Source organism: Protopterus annectens, chromosome 1.part2 (genome assembly GCF_019279795.1).
Source record: "Protopterus annectens isolate FY-2018-M chromosome 1.part2, PAN1.0, whole genome shotgun sequence".
Lineage (NCBI taxonomy): Eukaryota > Metazoa > Chordata > Ceratodontiformes > Protopteridae > Protopterus > Protopterus annectens.
The window spans coordinates 592,022,430-592,040,605 of NC_056727.1; the positions used below are offsets into that span (position 1 = coordinate 592,022,430).

Sequence of the window (18,176 nt, forward strand, 5' to 3'; positions counted from 1 at the left end):
TAGTGCAGCAGCGATCATTCAAACATCTACTGTTATGGTAAGTTCAACTTATACAGCTGTACTTTCTCCATTTTTATAAACAATGTTACTATAGATCTTCCAAACTCAAAAGCGACTGTGTATGCTAATCATCACACGTGGTAAAAAGGTCCCAGAATCTGCTTTGAATTTTAAAGAAGTATTCGGGACAAGCTTACAAGAAACTGTTCAAATGACTTCAGAAATGTAAGCTGCAATAAACTCAAAAAAAGTAACGTAGTTCTAATCAGTATATCACTGATATATCAGTATATCCAGAAGGGAGTCACCACAATGATTTTGGGGGATTCATTTTGAATCTTTGTTTGTGTTCAAGGGAGACCCAAGATGGTATTTACACTACTCATCATCATCATCATCTTCTTCCGGCTGTTCCCGTTAGGGCTCGCCACAGCAGATCATCTGTTTCCATTTCTTCATGTCCTCTGCATCATGCTCTTTCACACCAGCCGCCTGCATGTCCTCTCTCACCACATCCATAAACCTTATCTTAGGCCTTCCTCTTTTCCTCTTACCTGGCAGCTCCATCCTTAGCATCCTTTTCTCAATATACCCAGCATTCCTTCTCAGCACATGTCCAAACTAACGCAATCTCACCTCTCTTGCTTTGTCTCCAAACTGTCCAACCTGAGCTGGCCCTCTAATATACTGATTCCTAATCCTGTCCATCCTAGTCACACCCAGTGCAAATCTTAACATCTTTAACTCTGCCACATCCAGCTCTGACTCCTGCCTTTTTGTCAATGCCACCGTCTCCAACACATATAACATAGCTAGTCTCACTACCCTCTTGTAGACCTTCTCTTTCACTCTTACTGGTATCCGTCTGTCACAAATCACTCCTGACACTCTTCTCCACCCATTCCACCCTGCCTGTACTCTCTTCTTCACCTCTCTTCCACACTCACCATTACTCTGAACTGTTGATCCCAAGTACTTAAACTCATCCACCTTTACCAACTCTACTCCGTGCATTCTCACCATTCCTCTACCCTCCCTCACATTTACACACATATATTCTGTTTTAGCCCTACTGACCTTCATTCCTCTCCTCTCTAAAGCATATTTCCACCTCTCCAGGGTCTCCTCAACCTGGTCCCTACTCTCATTACATATCACAATGTCATCTGCAAACATCATAGTCCATGGGGCCTCCTGTCTGATCTCATCTGTCAACCTGTCCATCACCACTGCAAATAAGAAAGGGCTCAGAACTGATCCTTGATGTAATCCCACCTCCACCTTAAACGTATCTGTCACTCCCACCACAGTCCTCACCAATGTCACACTACCCTCGTACATGTCCTGTACCATTCTTACATACTTCTCTGCCACTCCCGACTTCCTCATACAATATCACAACTCCTCTCTAGGCACCATGTCATATGCTTTCTCTAAGTCCACAAAGACACAATGCAACTCCTTCTGACCTTCTCTGTATTTCTCCAACAACACTCAGAGCAAATATTGCATCTGTAGTGCTCTTTCCTGGCATGAAACCATACTGCTGATCACTAATCATCACCTCCCTTCTTAACCTAGCTTCCACTACTCTTTCCCATAACTTCAAGCTGTGACTGATCAAGTTTATCCCTCTGTAGTTACTGCAGCTCTGCACATCACCCTTATTCTTAAAGATAGGTACCAAACCACTTTTTCTCCACTCCTCAGGCATCCTCTGACTTTCCAAAATTTCATTAAACAATCTGGTTAAAAATTCCACCACCATTTCACCTAAGTACCTCCATGCTTCCACTGGTATGTCATCTGGGCCAACAGCCTTTCCATTCTTCATCCTCTTCATAGCTGTCCTTACTTCCTCCTTGCTAATCTGTTTCACTTCCTGATTCACTATCCCCACATCATCCAACCTTCTTTCTCTCTCATTCATCAGCCCTTCAAAGTACTCTTTCCATCTACTCAACACACTCTCCTCACTTGTGAGTACGTTTCCCTCACTATCCTTTATCACCCTTACCTGCTGCACATCTTTCCCAGCTCTGTTCCTCTGTCTAGGTCCTTTTCTCCCTCTTTAGTGTCCAATCTCTCATACAACTCTCCATATGCCTTATCCTTAGACTTCGCCACCTCTGTCTTTGCCATGCGTCTCATCTTCTTATACTCATGTCTACTTTCTTCATCTCTTTGACAATCCCACTTCTTCTTCGCCAACCTCTTCCTCTGTATATTCTCCTGTACTTCCTCATTCCACCACTAGGTCTCCTTGTCCTCCTTTCTCTGTCCAGATGTCACACCAAGCACCTTTCTAGCAGTCTCCCTTACTAGCTCTGCTGTAGTTACCCAGCTATTCGGTAACTCTTCACTGCCCCGCAGTGCCTGCCTTAACTCTTCCCTGAATTCCACCTCACAATCACCCTTTTTTAACTTCCACCATTTAATCCTTGGCACTGCTTTCACACTCCTTCTCCTCTTCTTGATCACCAACGTCATCCTACAGACCACCATTCTATGCTGCTTAACTACACTTTCCCCTGTCACCACTTTACAGTTTCCAGTCTCCTTCAGACTGGCCCTCCTACATAGGATATAATCCACCTGTGTGCATCTTCCTCCACTCTTGTACGTCACCCTATGCTCCTCCCTCTTCTTAAAATATGTATTCACCACAGCCATGTCCATCTTTTTCGCAAAATCCACAATCAATTGATCTTCTGCGTTCCTCTCCTTAACACCATACCTACCCATCACTTCTTCATCCCCTCTGTTCACTTCACCAACATGCCCATTGAGGTCCGCTCCAATCACTAGTCTCTCACCCTTGGGTACACTCACCACCACTTCATCCAACTCACTCCAAAATGTTTTTTTCTCATCCATCTCACACCCAACTTGAGGAGCATATGCACTAACAACATTCATCATTACACCATCAATTTCAAGCTTCATAAACATCACTCTATCAGACACTCTCTTCACCTCCAAAACACTCTTGGCATACTGTTCCTTTAGAATAACCCCTACCCCATTTCTCCTGCCATCCACACCATGATAGAACAATGGTATTTAAACTACTACAGAATATTTATGCAGGATATCAGGAATCTTCCCTTACTCTTTTCAGTAGGCACTGTGAGATCTTTTACATTCAATTGAACTTCTACCAACTCAAGCAGATGGGACTTCGATTTAACATCTCACCCAAAGGATGACACATTCTAGAGTGCAGCAACCTCTAATGCTGTACTGCAGTGTCAGCAATACAGTCACCTGGAGTGGGAGTAAAACCTCCAGCTTTCCGGTCTTCAGCACTAAACAGGAGTGCCACTGAAACTAACAGTATCAAAACAGTTGACCCACACAGCAACCTCATATCTGTGATCAGGCAGTACAGATGTGTGTGGGCATAGCTAGACCCTGTCCAGACTTAAATGTACATACAGAATTTGAGCATTGGTAAGGTAATGATACAGTTTAAAACGTGTTACAGTCTGACAAATCTGCTCAATTTTGTGTCTAGAAGAGCAGTTGGGTTTAGGTCTGTTGATGTTCAATACACTCAAACGAAAAACAGAAAATAGATACTTGAACACAACATAGGCAGTCAATGGTGCAAATTTTCTTCTTTAATTCTGGTACCTCGGCTTTCGCCTTCTCAAGGAATACATTTGTGATAAAGAACACCACCCCTTTTATAACACCTCCACGCTAATTTACATACATAATTAATTGATCATTAACCGGCTTGTGAATACACTAAATGAAGGTAACATATACCTGTACACTTGAATTCTTTTTTCCTTTATGCTCATTTCATAAAACTTTTTCATGTTGAAAATCTCAAAATACATGATTGTAAAAAACATTATTTTTTAATAAATTCAAAAATATATTAGCAACATATCATATTAATAAACATACCTTGTTATTTGAAAAAAATACATGTATGTTGCTCAATAAAAATTCCAGTATTCAAACTGGAATAATTAGCTATATTTCATTTAAGAATTCTGTTGTATTTGTATCATGTAATGAATTTTATTCACACTTCCATATTCATCCCATTTGGAAAGAGAGTTTTGTAATTCAAAATAAATCTAGACTCCATTTCTAATAATTTATTGTGAAAGCCTGCATCATCCCCTACATTTTTAGGTTTCCCTAACACACAATAAATAAATCCTTCTGGAACCCCCTTGTGTTGGTCTAAAAAGTGTTTGGCCACAGGACTCTCTGATCTTTTGTGCTTGATATCCCCCAAATGCTCAAGAATTCTAAGTTTGACTTTTCTACTGGTTTGACCTATGTACCATTTTTGTTTGGTACAACCACAACCTATGATGTACACTACCCCTGATGAATTGCAATCAAAATATTCCAAAGCTTTATAGTTCACATTGTTAATTTTTGTTCCATCCAAGCTTTTAACTTTGTTGCAAACTTTGCACCTACCACATCTGAAGGTTCCCCTTTTGATGTTACTCCTTAAAATATGCCTGGTGTTTAAAATTTCCTTTAAATTGGGGTATCTGCCATATGAAAAAGTAACAGTATTTGGAAAAAGGGCCCCCACTCTCTCATCACCAGAAACAATTGGCCACAATTTAAATACTATTTCCCTCAAAATCTGGGAGAAATGTGAGTATTTAGTAACAAAAAATATTTTTTCCTTTGCTCCTTCCAACTCGAAATTTCTTGACTGTCCAATTCGGGAAACAAACGAACATGAATGCCTGTTCCTATCTATATTCCTTAAACCCAATTCCTTCTCAACTCTCAATCTGGTTGATCTGATTGTTGTCATAGAATAACTTCTCTCAAACAATCTCTTCTCAATTTTATCAAACTCATCTCCCATTCTTGTGAGTTCAGAAGTGTTGAAACCAATACGTTTGAACTCCCCCAAGGGCAAAGAGCTTAAAAGATGTTCACTATGCATGCTATAAGCATGCAGGAAATTGTCAGCAGCTGTTGCTTTGTAAAAGGGTTTGTATTGAACCCTACAGTTGGACCCCACATATAGTTCTATATCCAAATACTGTAAACTTTTGTCCCCCATAGTATATGTGAAATCCAAACCACATGGATTATTTTTGATTTCCAAAACAAATTTGTCAAATTCCGTAGGATCACCTCTACACAAAAATAGGAGATCATCTATAAATCTCTTATATTTGACTACCTTGGTTTTGAAAAAATCTCTTGTATAAATGAAAGAATTCTCAAAATGAGCCATGAAGAGAATAGCATATGAGGGCGCATAAGGTGCTCCCATTGCTGTACCCTCATTTTGCAAGAAGAACTTGCCTTCAAATTCAAAACAATTATGAGTTAAGCAAAATTCTAAAAGATTTATGATATAACTTGTCCTGGGTCCTTCACCTAACATTTTCCCTATGGCCTCCAAACCCCAGTGCTTGTTGATGCTTGTATATAAAGATTTTACGTCCATGCTGGCCCAGTAAAAATCATGTTCCCAAACAATATTTTTCATTTCTTCACATACTTCCCTGGTGTTTTTAACATGAGCTTGTACCCTGTGTAAATGGCATTTAAGCACAGAATCTAAGAAAATTCCTATGTTCTGCAAGTATGATCCTTTTCCTGAAACAATTGGGCGACCTGGAGGGTTCCTTAAGTCCTTATGAACTTTCGGAATAATGAAAAATCTTGCATTTCTTGGATTTCTTATGTATAGCCTCCTTACGTCGGCTGATGTGAAGAAACCCAACCTTTCACCCCTCTCTAAAATCTCTAGCAACAAAGAGTTGTAAGTTTTAGTCATGTTAGAAGCCAATCTGGTATAAGTTTTATCATCGTTGAGTAATCCCAACGCAACAGAATTGTACTTCTCCCTTGGCAAAATAACCCAATTCCTCCCTTTGTCTGCTTGAGTAAACACATAATGCTCATTAGATTCTTGTAAAGCTAACACAGTACTCCATTCATCTTTACTTAAATTATACATTTTTTTACCCCTAGCAAACTTTGCGTGCTCACATTCTAGTTGCTTGAACAGTGTTTTTTCAAAGACACAAATTGCTGCATTATTTTTAGGCGGAATGAAATTACTTTCATAAGGCACTTTGGAAACATCAAATCTACCATAGCCCGTATTGAACTCAAAACTATTTAAACATGAATCACTTTCATCATTAGGAAAAATGTCAATTAAATCATTTTGATGCAAGGAAATGTCCATCAAAGAGCTATCTAGAATAGAATCTGTAATATCATTTTGTATATTAGCTTCTGTTTCAGCTTCATTCTCAGCAAAAAAACGCTCTTAGATGTAACTTCCTGCAAAAATGTTTCGCATCCAACAGAATGTCCGCCAGAGAAGGAAACCTAGTGGGAACGAATTTCGTTCCTTTACATAGCACCCCTTTGGTTGTCAGTGATATTAAAGTCAGATAAATTCAAAATGCGAAAGGGCTCACCTTCATATTGTTGTAAATAAGAGTTGTAAACAGTCCCACTGGATTGCTGCAACAAAATGTCCTCACATTGTCTGTTCAAAGTGTTGTCGCTGAAAAAACGAAAACTATCTCCTCCTGCTTTTACTTTGGAAACGACGCCCCCTTCCTTTATTCTGTACTGGACTTTGACCTGAGTTGTTGGACCCTCCATTTAGTCCTACAGCAGCCTCCTGTTCCAAATTGAGATCCTCGAAAGAAACACTCTTCCTGCTCGTAGTTTCCATATCGACTGAAAATGCCGACGTGTCTCCCGCTGAGGCGGATCTCGGACCTCCTCTGACGTCACGCCTTGCATTACGCTTTTTTTTAAGGCTGTATTGCCAGGAAAACAGCTTGCCAGATTCATGATCCTTGGTGTCACGAACCAATTTTCTCTTTTTTCGTAAAATCACCTCCGACTCTACTTTAGCTACCCTTGCTTTAATGTCAACCATGTTTCTTTCGAAAACATCAACCGAACTTTCGTCTATGAGCACCTTTTGTAGTTGTAAGATAGAAGCACGAACTCTGTTGAGTACCCTTTCATTTCTCTTAACTAGGATACCCAGCCAGCTCAAAGTGCATTTTAGAGAAGTGGCTTTCCATTCTGCAGATAGATCAGCCTGATCCTCGCCAAATTCATAGGCAGGCAAACGTTCCACTCTCAAACCTCTAGGAGTGATATTAGAGCTAATATATTTTTCTAATAACTTAGAGTCATAAAAGGTGGTAACCTCTTTCACCATTGCCTTTTCCAGCTCTTCATACTTAGATGAACAGTCATTAAAAGCACCAATCCATGGGTCATTAGATGCCAACTTTTCATCCCTCTCCCTCCAAATAGAGATGAAATTTACCGGTTGGGTCGAATGAAGTGTACCCAATGGGGTAACTGCTGTTGCGTTCACCGACATTGTAAAACTCAATACACTCAAACGAAAAACAGAAAATAGATACTTGAACACAACATAGGCAGTCAATGGTGCAAATTTTCTTCTTTAATTCTGGTACCTCGGCCTTCGCCTTCTCAACGAATACATTTGTGATAAAGAACACCACCCCTTTTATAACATCTCCACGCTAATTTACATACATAATTAATTGATCATTAACCGGCTTGTGAATACACTAAATGAAGGTAACATATACCTGTACACTTGAATTCTTTTTTCCTTTATGCTCATTTCATAAAACTTCTTCATGTTGAAAATCTCAAAATACATGATTGTAAAAAACATTATTTTTTAATAAATACAAAAATATATTAGCAACATATCATATTAATAAACATACCTTGTTATTTGAAAAAAATATATGTATGTTGCTCAATAAAAATTCCAGTATTCAAACTGGAATAATTAGCTATATTTTGAGATTTTCAACATGAAGAAGTTAAGTATTCCTTGAGAAGGCGAAGGCCGAGGTACCAGAATTAAAGAAGAAAATTTGCACCATTGACTGCCTATGTTGTGTTCAAGTATCTATTTTAGGTCTGTTGATGTCAAGGTTAGAATATGCCTTATCATTTGTCAATCTGAACACATTTCCTGTTGACATAATACCGAAGACAGCGGGCCACTCGACCGCGGGGAGGACATGCAGACTCCACACAGAAGGCACTCCAGCCATGAATCGAACAGGAGAACCTCTTGCTGTGACTAATACTTAGAGCATATGTTTTGAATCTTGTCCTCTGCTGGCACTCAGACTGTAATAAGGCATACCACATTATGGTCTGAGAGTGCATACTGACAATTCTATCAAATGAAATAGACCTGCCTTTGGGATGGTTATGGCCAAGAAAACTTTTAGTAATGTAGCCCCTGCTGCTGCATGGAACCAGTTGTTACAACAAATTAGATATGTTGAAAACTTACCTGCATGCATACTAAACAAGTTCTTAGAAATATGTTACTGCTGCAAAATGGCTGATATTGTTAACTATAGGAGTACTAGTCACACTGCTAAAACTTTTGACACACATTATGAAACAGTAATAAAAACACCTGTCATATTACTAACCACTAAACATCAACAGTTGTACATAAGTGGTGAGCAGGATTAGCTGTCCATTAAGTAATGATTTGGGGTAGTTCTCAGATAAATTCCATATATTTAGTAATACAAGCTCCAGGTGTAAAGCATCAACAGCCTTGCTATAAGCCCAGTTGTAATCAGCAGTGGCAGAAGTCTTTTTTTTTTTTTTTTTTCTATCTGCATATTTGCATGATATGATGTTATACATTTTGAACTGCTTGATGCAAGTACATATTGTAAGTGTCATTTATGTCTGCCTTTAAAATACATTTGTAAGTTGCATCTTTGGTCCAGGTTGTGACTAACAAAGCTCCTCAGACGAGCCCGTCCACTTGGTTACAAACAAATAAATATATGCAGCTTGTAGCTTAATAGTGTGTTATAAAGAGGATTGGGGGTGGACACCAAAGCTCCTTCTCTTCCTCATAGTTATAGTAGTTGCTGGTCCCTTTAAATATGCTAGCTCAGAAGGGTCAGATAGCATAGAGGTGGATGGTTACTTTAACCTACTAGCCTAGAAACCGACAAGGCGGCTAGAACTAATGAGGGATAGCTGCACACTGACATTTAAAAATCAGTGCATTGATATAGAGCAGATTTGTGATCTTTGAGTCTAAAGAGGACTCAGGAAGGACTCTAGAAGGAGTTACATATACCAAGAGGAAGAAGGAAATCAATCCAGGGAGAGAGAGGAGCTTCTGAACCCTTTAGAAGAGAAGCCAACTAGAGTTAACCCTACTTGTGTGGAAGGAAAACATATTTTTGTTTTATCCATGTATGTGGAAATTTCTCTGTTGTTGGGAGGTCTGTGCAGATGCTAACCTCAGCACAGTGATTTTGTCAGATACTGTTTTAGAGCCACCTGAATAAATATATATATATATTTTTACTTGAACTTTGAGAAGTCTGCAGAGCAGGAGCCTGAGAAAAGATTTTTCTTTAAATAAGAAGATAATTTGTTTTAACAGCAAACTATTTCCCTCTTTTCTGAATTTTATTTATTGTAAATAGACTTGAGTTTCAAACTGGAAATCTGACTCCAGTGACTACTATGTTACAACCCCCCCAAAGATATATTACAACTTGTATCCCCACCAGTTTACATTGACATGGGTAGGAGAATGCAGTTCCCCATTTCTAAATATTGCCTTGTTGATGCTGCAGTTGTGTACTGTGTTACTGTCAGGTTCCTGGAATAAACATCAATGTTTGTATTTTTATTGTTCTTCTGTAATAAGGAAGATTGTTAAATTGTATGTTAAACATGCCAGCTGATCTTTCCCCTGTAGATCCACAATCCCAAACTCTTATCAGGTGTGCTTAGCATAACAGAGTATAAAACCAGTTTCTTTTTCTTAGCTAGCCACATTTTCAGTCCTTGGGAAACTTTCCAAAAAAGTGACAAACTCATTATCATTTCAGTTTTTTCTTTAAGATTTTCAGTAGTTGTCCACAGTTTGTTGCTAGCCACTTACAATATTCTGGGTCAAAGTTTTTAAATTAGTATTTAAAATCCTCTCCCATCCTACTTTCTATTGCATCCTACTGTCATTATGTGGTTATTCCCTAAAAGAGGTTTTTTTTGCAGAACAAATGGTAAAGCACTGTTTGTTGTACGTGTAAGGTTGTTGTATCTTTCGGCTTTTCCCGGTTAGGGGTCGCCAAAGCGGAACACCGGTCCGCTAATTATTGGCAGTAGATTTTTCTGTACTGAGTTGCCAGCCCTGACGTACAAACTTTAACGAAGGTACACCCATTCACGCATGTCTCCACACAGAAGACGCTTTAGCTGAGAATCGAACAGGACGTCTTACTGTGAGGCGACAACGCTACCGCAGCACCACCACCGCAGTAACTAATAGTACAAAAGTTTATAGTTTACTAATTTAAGTATTTTGAAAGTTTGGTCCAAAATTATGGGTGATTGTTAACATCAGGATGCATTTAATCTTCTAAACATTAGCTTGTAAGTTTGGCAGTTTTTAATGTCTCATGTTCATGTTTTTAGGATGATTGCTATGGAGCATACCCCACAAACTGTGAAAGTGTCACAACACAGATATGTCCTTAAATGTAGTTCCACAACTGCCATGCAGAACTATCTTTCTGACAGAATGTTTGCAAGTTTTGCTTCTTTGTCTAAAGTAGGGTCACAAGGTGGGAGTATTCAGAACCTCATTCCTCAACCTGCAGACCTTGAAAGTAGGTACAAAAGCCCTTGAAAAGTAGATACAACCAGCCAAAAATCTGGACGTCTAATTAGCATAAAAGCTGAATACCAAGTAGCACATAACTCTTCCCACTTTGAGTAGAAATATGGGATGCTACTTAAACACATTTAAAAAAACAGAGTCACAAACATGATGGAAAAATATAAGCACATTATCAAAGAGATGGTGTAAAATCTGTAGACAATAACCTGTACTGCAAAATTCTGCTACCACATAAAGTAGTTTGTCTTCTGAAAAAGGGAGATGTAGTCTCTTTCTTTAAATTATTGGTGTCAGTAGCATGTTGGCCATATGGTATTGTTTTCTGTATACTAGACAGCTTTAAAAATCACATGAGGACAAAGGGGACTCAGAAAGTTATGGGAAGGAGTAAATTAAGCCTGCAAATAAGGACATACCTCCAAAATTGGTACATCATTTACATGGTTAATTAGGCCTGAAAATAAAAACATTCCTCCAATACAGGGACATTTAAGACATCTATCATGGTTATTTATGTGACTGTATGGCACTTATTAGTAGATGCAGCCTTGTAACTATGCAGTTTACGTTGTGAACTGATTTGAAATTCAGCACATGAGCATCTCTTTATATCAAATCCAATTTCAGATCTAAACCAAAGTACCTATTATACCAAAAAATAGTTTTCATCTGTCATTTGCAACATTATATGCAAATGATTATAATGTTACCAGTATTCATCTGGCAACATCATAAGAATGCTGTATTTAGCTGATAATCAGCTTTCCTTCCAGTGGGAAAAGGAGAGATAGGAATCAAAACCGTCACAGTTTCACCATTAGCAGATGCTAATCTCAGAACAATGGGCTTGCTTCTATTATAGCAGTGCATAAGTAATCATACTTAGGAATGCACTTTCTGTGTGTTAATATCTTATATTTGCAATGGGTACAAGGCTAAGGTAGCAAAAAATAATAATTTTATGGCTCGTTATTTAATTTGGTGAGCATAACCTTTTGGCTTTGGTATGTTTAAATGTTCCCCAAATCTCCAGTACACTACTAAAGTTCTTCATGAATATGACACCTCAGATTTTTTCGAGTCCAAGTTCAGGTGCATTTTTTCCATTTCAAAAGATTTTTTGTTCCACTTTACAAAATAATCTTTTTTGGGATCACGTGAAATGTTTGTTGTCTTTATTCATGATGTAACTTAGCAATAATCACCTGCAGCTGACAATATAAAATACAGTTGTGTAAAATCTTACCATAACTGTAGATGCCCTTACCTTCACTGCTGCAGTATTCATAGCTTATGGGATTCCCTGCCATGGAAGGCCATCGTCCAGCCAGTCTACCAAAGCTTACCATTGCTTTAAGGTATGCCGAACATCACCTAAACGCTCCTCTCGTACTGTAGGGCATAAAGGTGACATTCAGGCATACCATCCTCAGAACTGATTGCCCCAGTAGGAACAGCAGTCCGAGAAAAAACAAAGAGAACCTGCACATCCAGGAAGGAAAAAAGACTAGGGAGATGGAGGGCGGGAGTGAATACTGCAGCAGTGAAGGCAAGGACGTCTACCGTTATGGTAAGATTTTACACAACTGTACTATGTGCTTACATTCACCGCTGTAGTATTCATAACGTATGTGAGAGTGCCAAAGCTCAAGAAGAAACTCGGGAGGAGGAAGCATCACTAGAGCCCTCTAAGAGCCTTGAAGAATGGCATTAGCAAAACCAGCTCTAGATCTGGAGATGCCATCCAGCTTATAGTGTTTGGTAAAAGCATGTACAGAAGTCCAGGTAGCTGCTTCAAGTAATAGAATCAGTGTCTGAGCCCTTGAAAAAATCACCAGAAGAAGCCACAGCTCTAGTAGATACAGAAGAAGGAAGGCTCTCACCATGATAAGTGTGACAAAAAGAAATAGACTTTGTAATCCAAGTAGAAATAGTTTGATTGGAAACAGGCAATCCAAAAGACCTAGGAGGAAAGGAAACAAACAACTGATCAGATTTTCTAATAGTGTTAGTCTTATCCAAATAAAATCTAAGCTGTCTATGCACGTCTAAGGTATGCAACACCCTCTCACTGTCAGAGAGAGGAAAAAAGTAGGCAAATTAATAGACTGATTAAGTGACAACTCATTAATCACCTTGGGCACAAAAGAAGGATTAGTATGCAGGGGCACTGTGTCTTCATGGAATATCAAAACAGGCGGACAAACCGTAAGGGCTTGCAACTCAGACAGCCATCTGGCAGAAGTAAAAGCTAACAAAAGAACTGTCTTCCAAGAACAATGTTTCAAGGAAGCTGAAACAGCAGGCTCAAAAGGAGCCTGAGTCCGTTTCTCCAGAACAAAATTAAGATCCCAGGGAGGAGGAACATGCTTCCTGGGAGGTCTAATATTAAGGACGCCTTTAAGAAATTGCTTAGGCGCAAATCTAGAAGCTAATGGAGGAGTTAAAGGCAGATAAACAGAAAGAGCTGATAAGTGGGCCTTAATAGAAGAATAAGCCAAACTAGCATTGAGCAATTCACACAAATAGAGAACCAAAGGAACATCCACAGTAAGTCTGTCCAGGTCATGAAAGAGAGACACGAAATAGAAAACCTCCTCCATTTAGATAAGTAGGATTTCCTAGTAGTAGGTTTCCTGGCCTCTTGCAAGGACCTGCAGCACGTCCTCAGAAAAAAGGTGTCTGTGAGGAATCAAAACCCTATCACACACAGTGTTAGCTGAAGTGTGGACAGGTGGGGATGGATGAGAGATCCCTTGTCTTGTGTGAGTAGATCCACCCTTTGAGGTAACTTGTGAAGATTGCCCTCGGCTAGATTTAGAAGTAGAGGGAACCAGTGCTGTTGTGGCCAAAAGGGAGTCACAAGCAAGCTTTTGGGAGCATCCTGTTAAATCCTGAACAGGACTCTCGGAATGAGAGGAAGAAGAGGGGAATGCATAAAGAAACATCCCCTTCCAAGAAAATGAGAGGGTGTCCACCTTTCATACCAGAGGACCTGAGACTCTGGCACAAAACAGAGGAAGTTGTCTGTTCGGGGGGGGGGGGGAGCAAAGAGATCTGCTTGAGGAGTACCCCACTGGTGAACAATGTCCAGAAACACATCCCTGTGAAGCATCCATTCGTGGGATTCAGAGAAGGACCTGCTCAGAGTGTCTGCCACAATGCTCTGATCTGAAGAAATATAAACATCCTGAAGAGTTACATGATACTTGACAGCCAGATCCCATATCAGACGTGCCAGCCGGCAAAGAAGGTAAGAACTTGTTCCCTCTGTTTTTGATATAGTACATAACTGTGGTATTGTCTGTGAATGCCCTGAGAGGCCCCAGAGAGAAAAGAGGATGAAAGGCCTGAACAGCCAGCATAAGAGCTCTCACCTCTTTGATGTTGATGTGCTCCTTCTGCTGATGAGGCGATCATGCTTTTTGAACCTTAGGGAGCCAAAGGTTGCTCCCCATCCCACATCTGAAGTGTCTGTGAACAGATCCTGAGAGGGAAGAGGAGGATGAAAAAGGAGCCCTGAATTCAGAGACAAACTGCTGAATCCACCACAGAAGTTCCTTTATGAGACAAGGGAGAAGAGGAACTGTAAAGTCTAGAGGATGCACATGTTGAAGCCACACCAACTTCAGAAACCACTGGAACTTCCTCATGTGGAGTTTGGCCAGTATTGGAATGGTGGAAACCATGAAACCCAGAGCTCTCATAAACTCTTGTCTGTAATGGAAGCCAAGGGAAGAAGAGTTTGAAAGTAAGAAATTAGAGTTAAGGCCTTTGAAGGAGGCAGGGATGCCAGCATTGACACTCCTTGAATCTTGCAACCCAGAAAGATGTGATGCTGTGAAGGAGTCAGGGAAGACTTTTTGAAGTTTATCGTAAACCCCAGGCTCTGAAGAAGAGAAATGGTAAAGTGAAGATTTTTCAAAAGGACTTCTGGGAGGATGCCTGAATCAGCAGGTCATCCAAGCAAGGAAATATTTGGATCCCTTGAAGCCTGCAAAAAGCAATCACAGAAGGGTGGCATTTGGTGAACACTGTTGGGGCAGTAGAAAGGCCAAAGGACAAAGCACAGAACTGAAAATGCCAGGAAGCAACACAAAAATGCAAACAATTCCTGAAAAGATGATGGATCGGAATAGGGAGATAAGCATCCTTGAGATCAAGAGACACCAGAAAGGCCTGAGGGAGCAGGAGAGGAAACGGTCTGAAGGGACAACATCCGAAAGGAAGGCACCTTCAGAAAAGTGTTTAGATGAGAGAGGTCTAGAATCGTTCTCCAAGTACCCTCTTTCTGGGCACTAGAAATATACTTGAATAAAACCCCTTCCCCCTTTGGGACACAGGCACCTCTTGAATAGTACCCTGAGACAAGAGATCTTGAACTCTGGAGAAAAAAAAGGAAGTGGTTCCCGAGGAAACTGAGGAATCCCCATAAAAGTATGGGGAATTCACACTATGAAGTACCCCTGATAAATGATTGACAGAACCCAAGAGTCCTGGGTAATTTGAAACCAAATAGGAGGAGAAAGATAAAGGCGAAGAGAAAGAGGAATGTGGCTAGGAACAGGTGGATAGTCAGACAGCACCTGGTTTGTCAAGAAAGGAAGGCTTTTGAATCCCTGCAGTCTGAGTAGCCTTAGCAGGAGGAACCCGTTTACCACCCTTTTTATCTTTAGCAGGAGGGCGAGATTGCCTGCGAACAAAGGCTGGCTTAGAAGGGTAGTTTGTCTGACATTTAGGCACAGGAGAAACAGACATGTCTAAGCTCCTGTAAGACCTTCCCCTTGTCCTAAAAAGACTTAAACAAACCAGCAGCTGCTTCCTCAAACAAAAGTTTATTATCCAGAGGAGCATTCATCAACTTAGCCTTAATATCATCGAGTAAAAGTTGTAGCCTAAACCAAGAATACCTCCTCAGTACTGAACCAAAAGCAGCAGCCCTAGAAGATGCATCCACTGCACCATAACTACATTTGATAGAATGATGAAGTCCCTAACAAGGAAAGAGCAGAAGATTTACTCTGAGTCTGGAAGATCAGAAAAAAAGCTGACAAGCCTGAGAAATTAGAGCCAACATGAACCTAGATATATGGGTCTGATAATTAATGGTCCTAAAAGCTAGGGTAGCCGAAGTGCAAACCTTCTTACCCAGCCTGTCCATAGTTCTACAGTCCTTGTCAGAAGGCAATAACTTGGACAAAGGAAGCAACTAAGATGGCTTATCAGAGGCTACAGACACCACAGAGGGGTCAGCAGCAGGACATTTGAGCAAAAAGGAACAATCCTGAGGCACCCTATAAAACCTATCAAACTTCTTGGGAGCAGGGGGCAGAGAATCAGGCACTTTAGAGGCACTGGAAAAAACATCTAGTAAAGCAGCCAAGACAAGAGGAATAGCACAAGTTTAGGAGATTCTATCTGCAGTAACTCGTAGTACCTCTTATGGATATCAGAAACCTGGGCACAGTCCCACTTAAAAAATTCCATCATTGTAGAGATTGTGTTCCCAAAGGAAATTTCCTCAGAAAGAGTATTTGAACTTTTAGATTCCTCCTCCTAGACCTGTAGCATAAAGGAGAAGGAATCTGGGTAGAATAAGTAAGGGATTGTTCATCAAAATCCAACTCTTCCTCAGAAGATTTCAATTCCCTGGGACTTTTAAGTGTAGAAGAGGACCAAGGAGGAGCAGGAACTGAAACCCCTGGACGTGGCCTTAAGGACAGTTAAGAGAACTGAGAAGACTCTGACTCAGGACGGCATTTCACAACCATAATAGGAACTTCTTCCCTAAGAAGAATCTGCGGAACCCCCCAACACCCCTCGGAAACAATCAACCATGGTGGTTCCCCCTGAATGTCCGAAATGGACACCTGTAAAGCCTTGTTGTGCTGCCCACCAGATCCTCGCCAGCCTCAAACCCAGACGTGGCAGAGAAACCCAGCAACACAGCCAGACGAGCCACTGGATTTGTAACAACCTCGAGAGAAACACCCGGCAGAGGATGGACAGTGGAAGATTCCAGTCCTCCCTTTTTCACCTTTTTCTTCCCTGATGGTTGACCCTCTGGGCGGGAAGTTCTATCCACAGTATCTTTATCAAGAAGCTGGTTCTCAAATTACAATGAAGGGAAGGGAAGAAAGCCTACTACAAAGGGTTTTAGGGGCAAATGCCTGACAAATCGAATGAGACGTATGGTCGTGGGAAACTCCCAGGCAAGAAAGGCACTTATTGTGGCCGTCTTTATGGGGAATCTGTCTCCCACCCTAACATTTACCCTTCCTGGATAACATTAACCACCCAAACAGCACAAAAAACTCAAGAAAAAAACAAAAATCCCAACTGGGTACTTATCTGCAATGGTGAGGACTTCAGCAAACAGGAGTAATCACCAGAATACAAACTTACTGAAAAAAATGTCAGAAAACAGATGGATGCAAACAGACCGATGGTTAAAAACAGCATTTGGACTAGCGGCAAAGAAGTTCTGAGGATGGTATGCCTGAACATGACCTTTATGGCCTACGCTACACGAGGAGCGTTTAGGTGACGTCTTGCGTACCTTAAAGCAATGGTAGGCTATGGTAGACTAGTCGGACGATGGGCTTCCATGGCAGGGAATCCCATAAGTTATGAATACTGCAGATGTGAATCTAAGGACATCCATTTTTCATAATATGCAAAAACTGTTAAAGCTACTTTATATTCAAAATTTCTGTTTTTTTACATACCAAACTGAGATTTTACTGTTTCAGTGCAAAATTCATCTTTCACTCCCAACACAAATACTGTTTGATACTGCACTTTTATGTAGGTCCAGTATATAACACATGATGTTGGAGTATAGCTTCAGTTAAAAGGACACATTTATGTTTGGCATTGCATTTTCTATTATTAGAACCAATGTGATGTAGTGCCTGTCCCTTCGCAGCACCTCATGTTTATAATGTAACTATATTTACAGATGCTGGCTGACAGTTATTTCTGCAGACGAGTGACTGCCCAACCCCCTCCTCAGTCAGCAATAGCTAACAAAGCATTTGAAATTTATTTGAGAATTACTGACTATGCACTTAATCATAGCCTGAAACATTTTAATTTGTGTTGATTGCACATCTTCTTGCACCACTACGTCAGTGTTAAATCATTTGATATTCACAAATGCTGGGAGTTTTTGATCCCTCCTTCTTGTTTTGGATATAGGACATGCTGTACTGTAACCTTTGCCAACAGTGAGTTTCTTTCATACCTTTTGCTGTGGTTGCTTTTATAATTGGAGTTACAACTTGTGACGAGCTCAGTTCTTTCCCTTGGTAATAATCCATTTTGCAGTCTGAGCCCTTTCCAAATCTAGGTTAGTAACAGTAACAAAAAAATCCATCATAACTGCTGTGTTAGCAAAGCAGATATACTAATCATGGATAGTGTGCCAGCACATAGCAGGATGCACACAGACCTGCACTCACATACACCT

At 40.3% G+C, this 18,176-nt stretch overlaps 1 protein-coding gene across 1 annotated transcript in view; it reads left to right on the forward strand.

Moving 5' to 3' along the window:
- Positions 1 to 18,176, forward strand: part of MIA3 (MIA SH3 domain ER export factor 3) — a 1,691,550-nt gene that overhangs the window by 706,473 nt on the left and 966,901 nt on the right. The window contains exon 7 of the mRNA XM_044060179.1: positions 10,501 to 10,694. Within this exon, the coding sequence (XP_043916114.1) occupies positions 10,501 to 10,694 (194 nt within the window). The remainder of the gene's footprint in view (positions 1 to 10,500; positions 10,695 to 18,176) is intronic.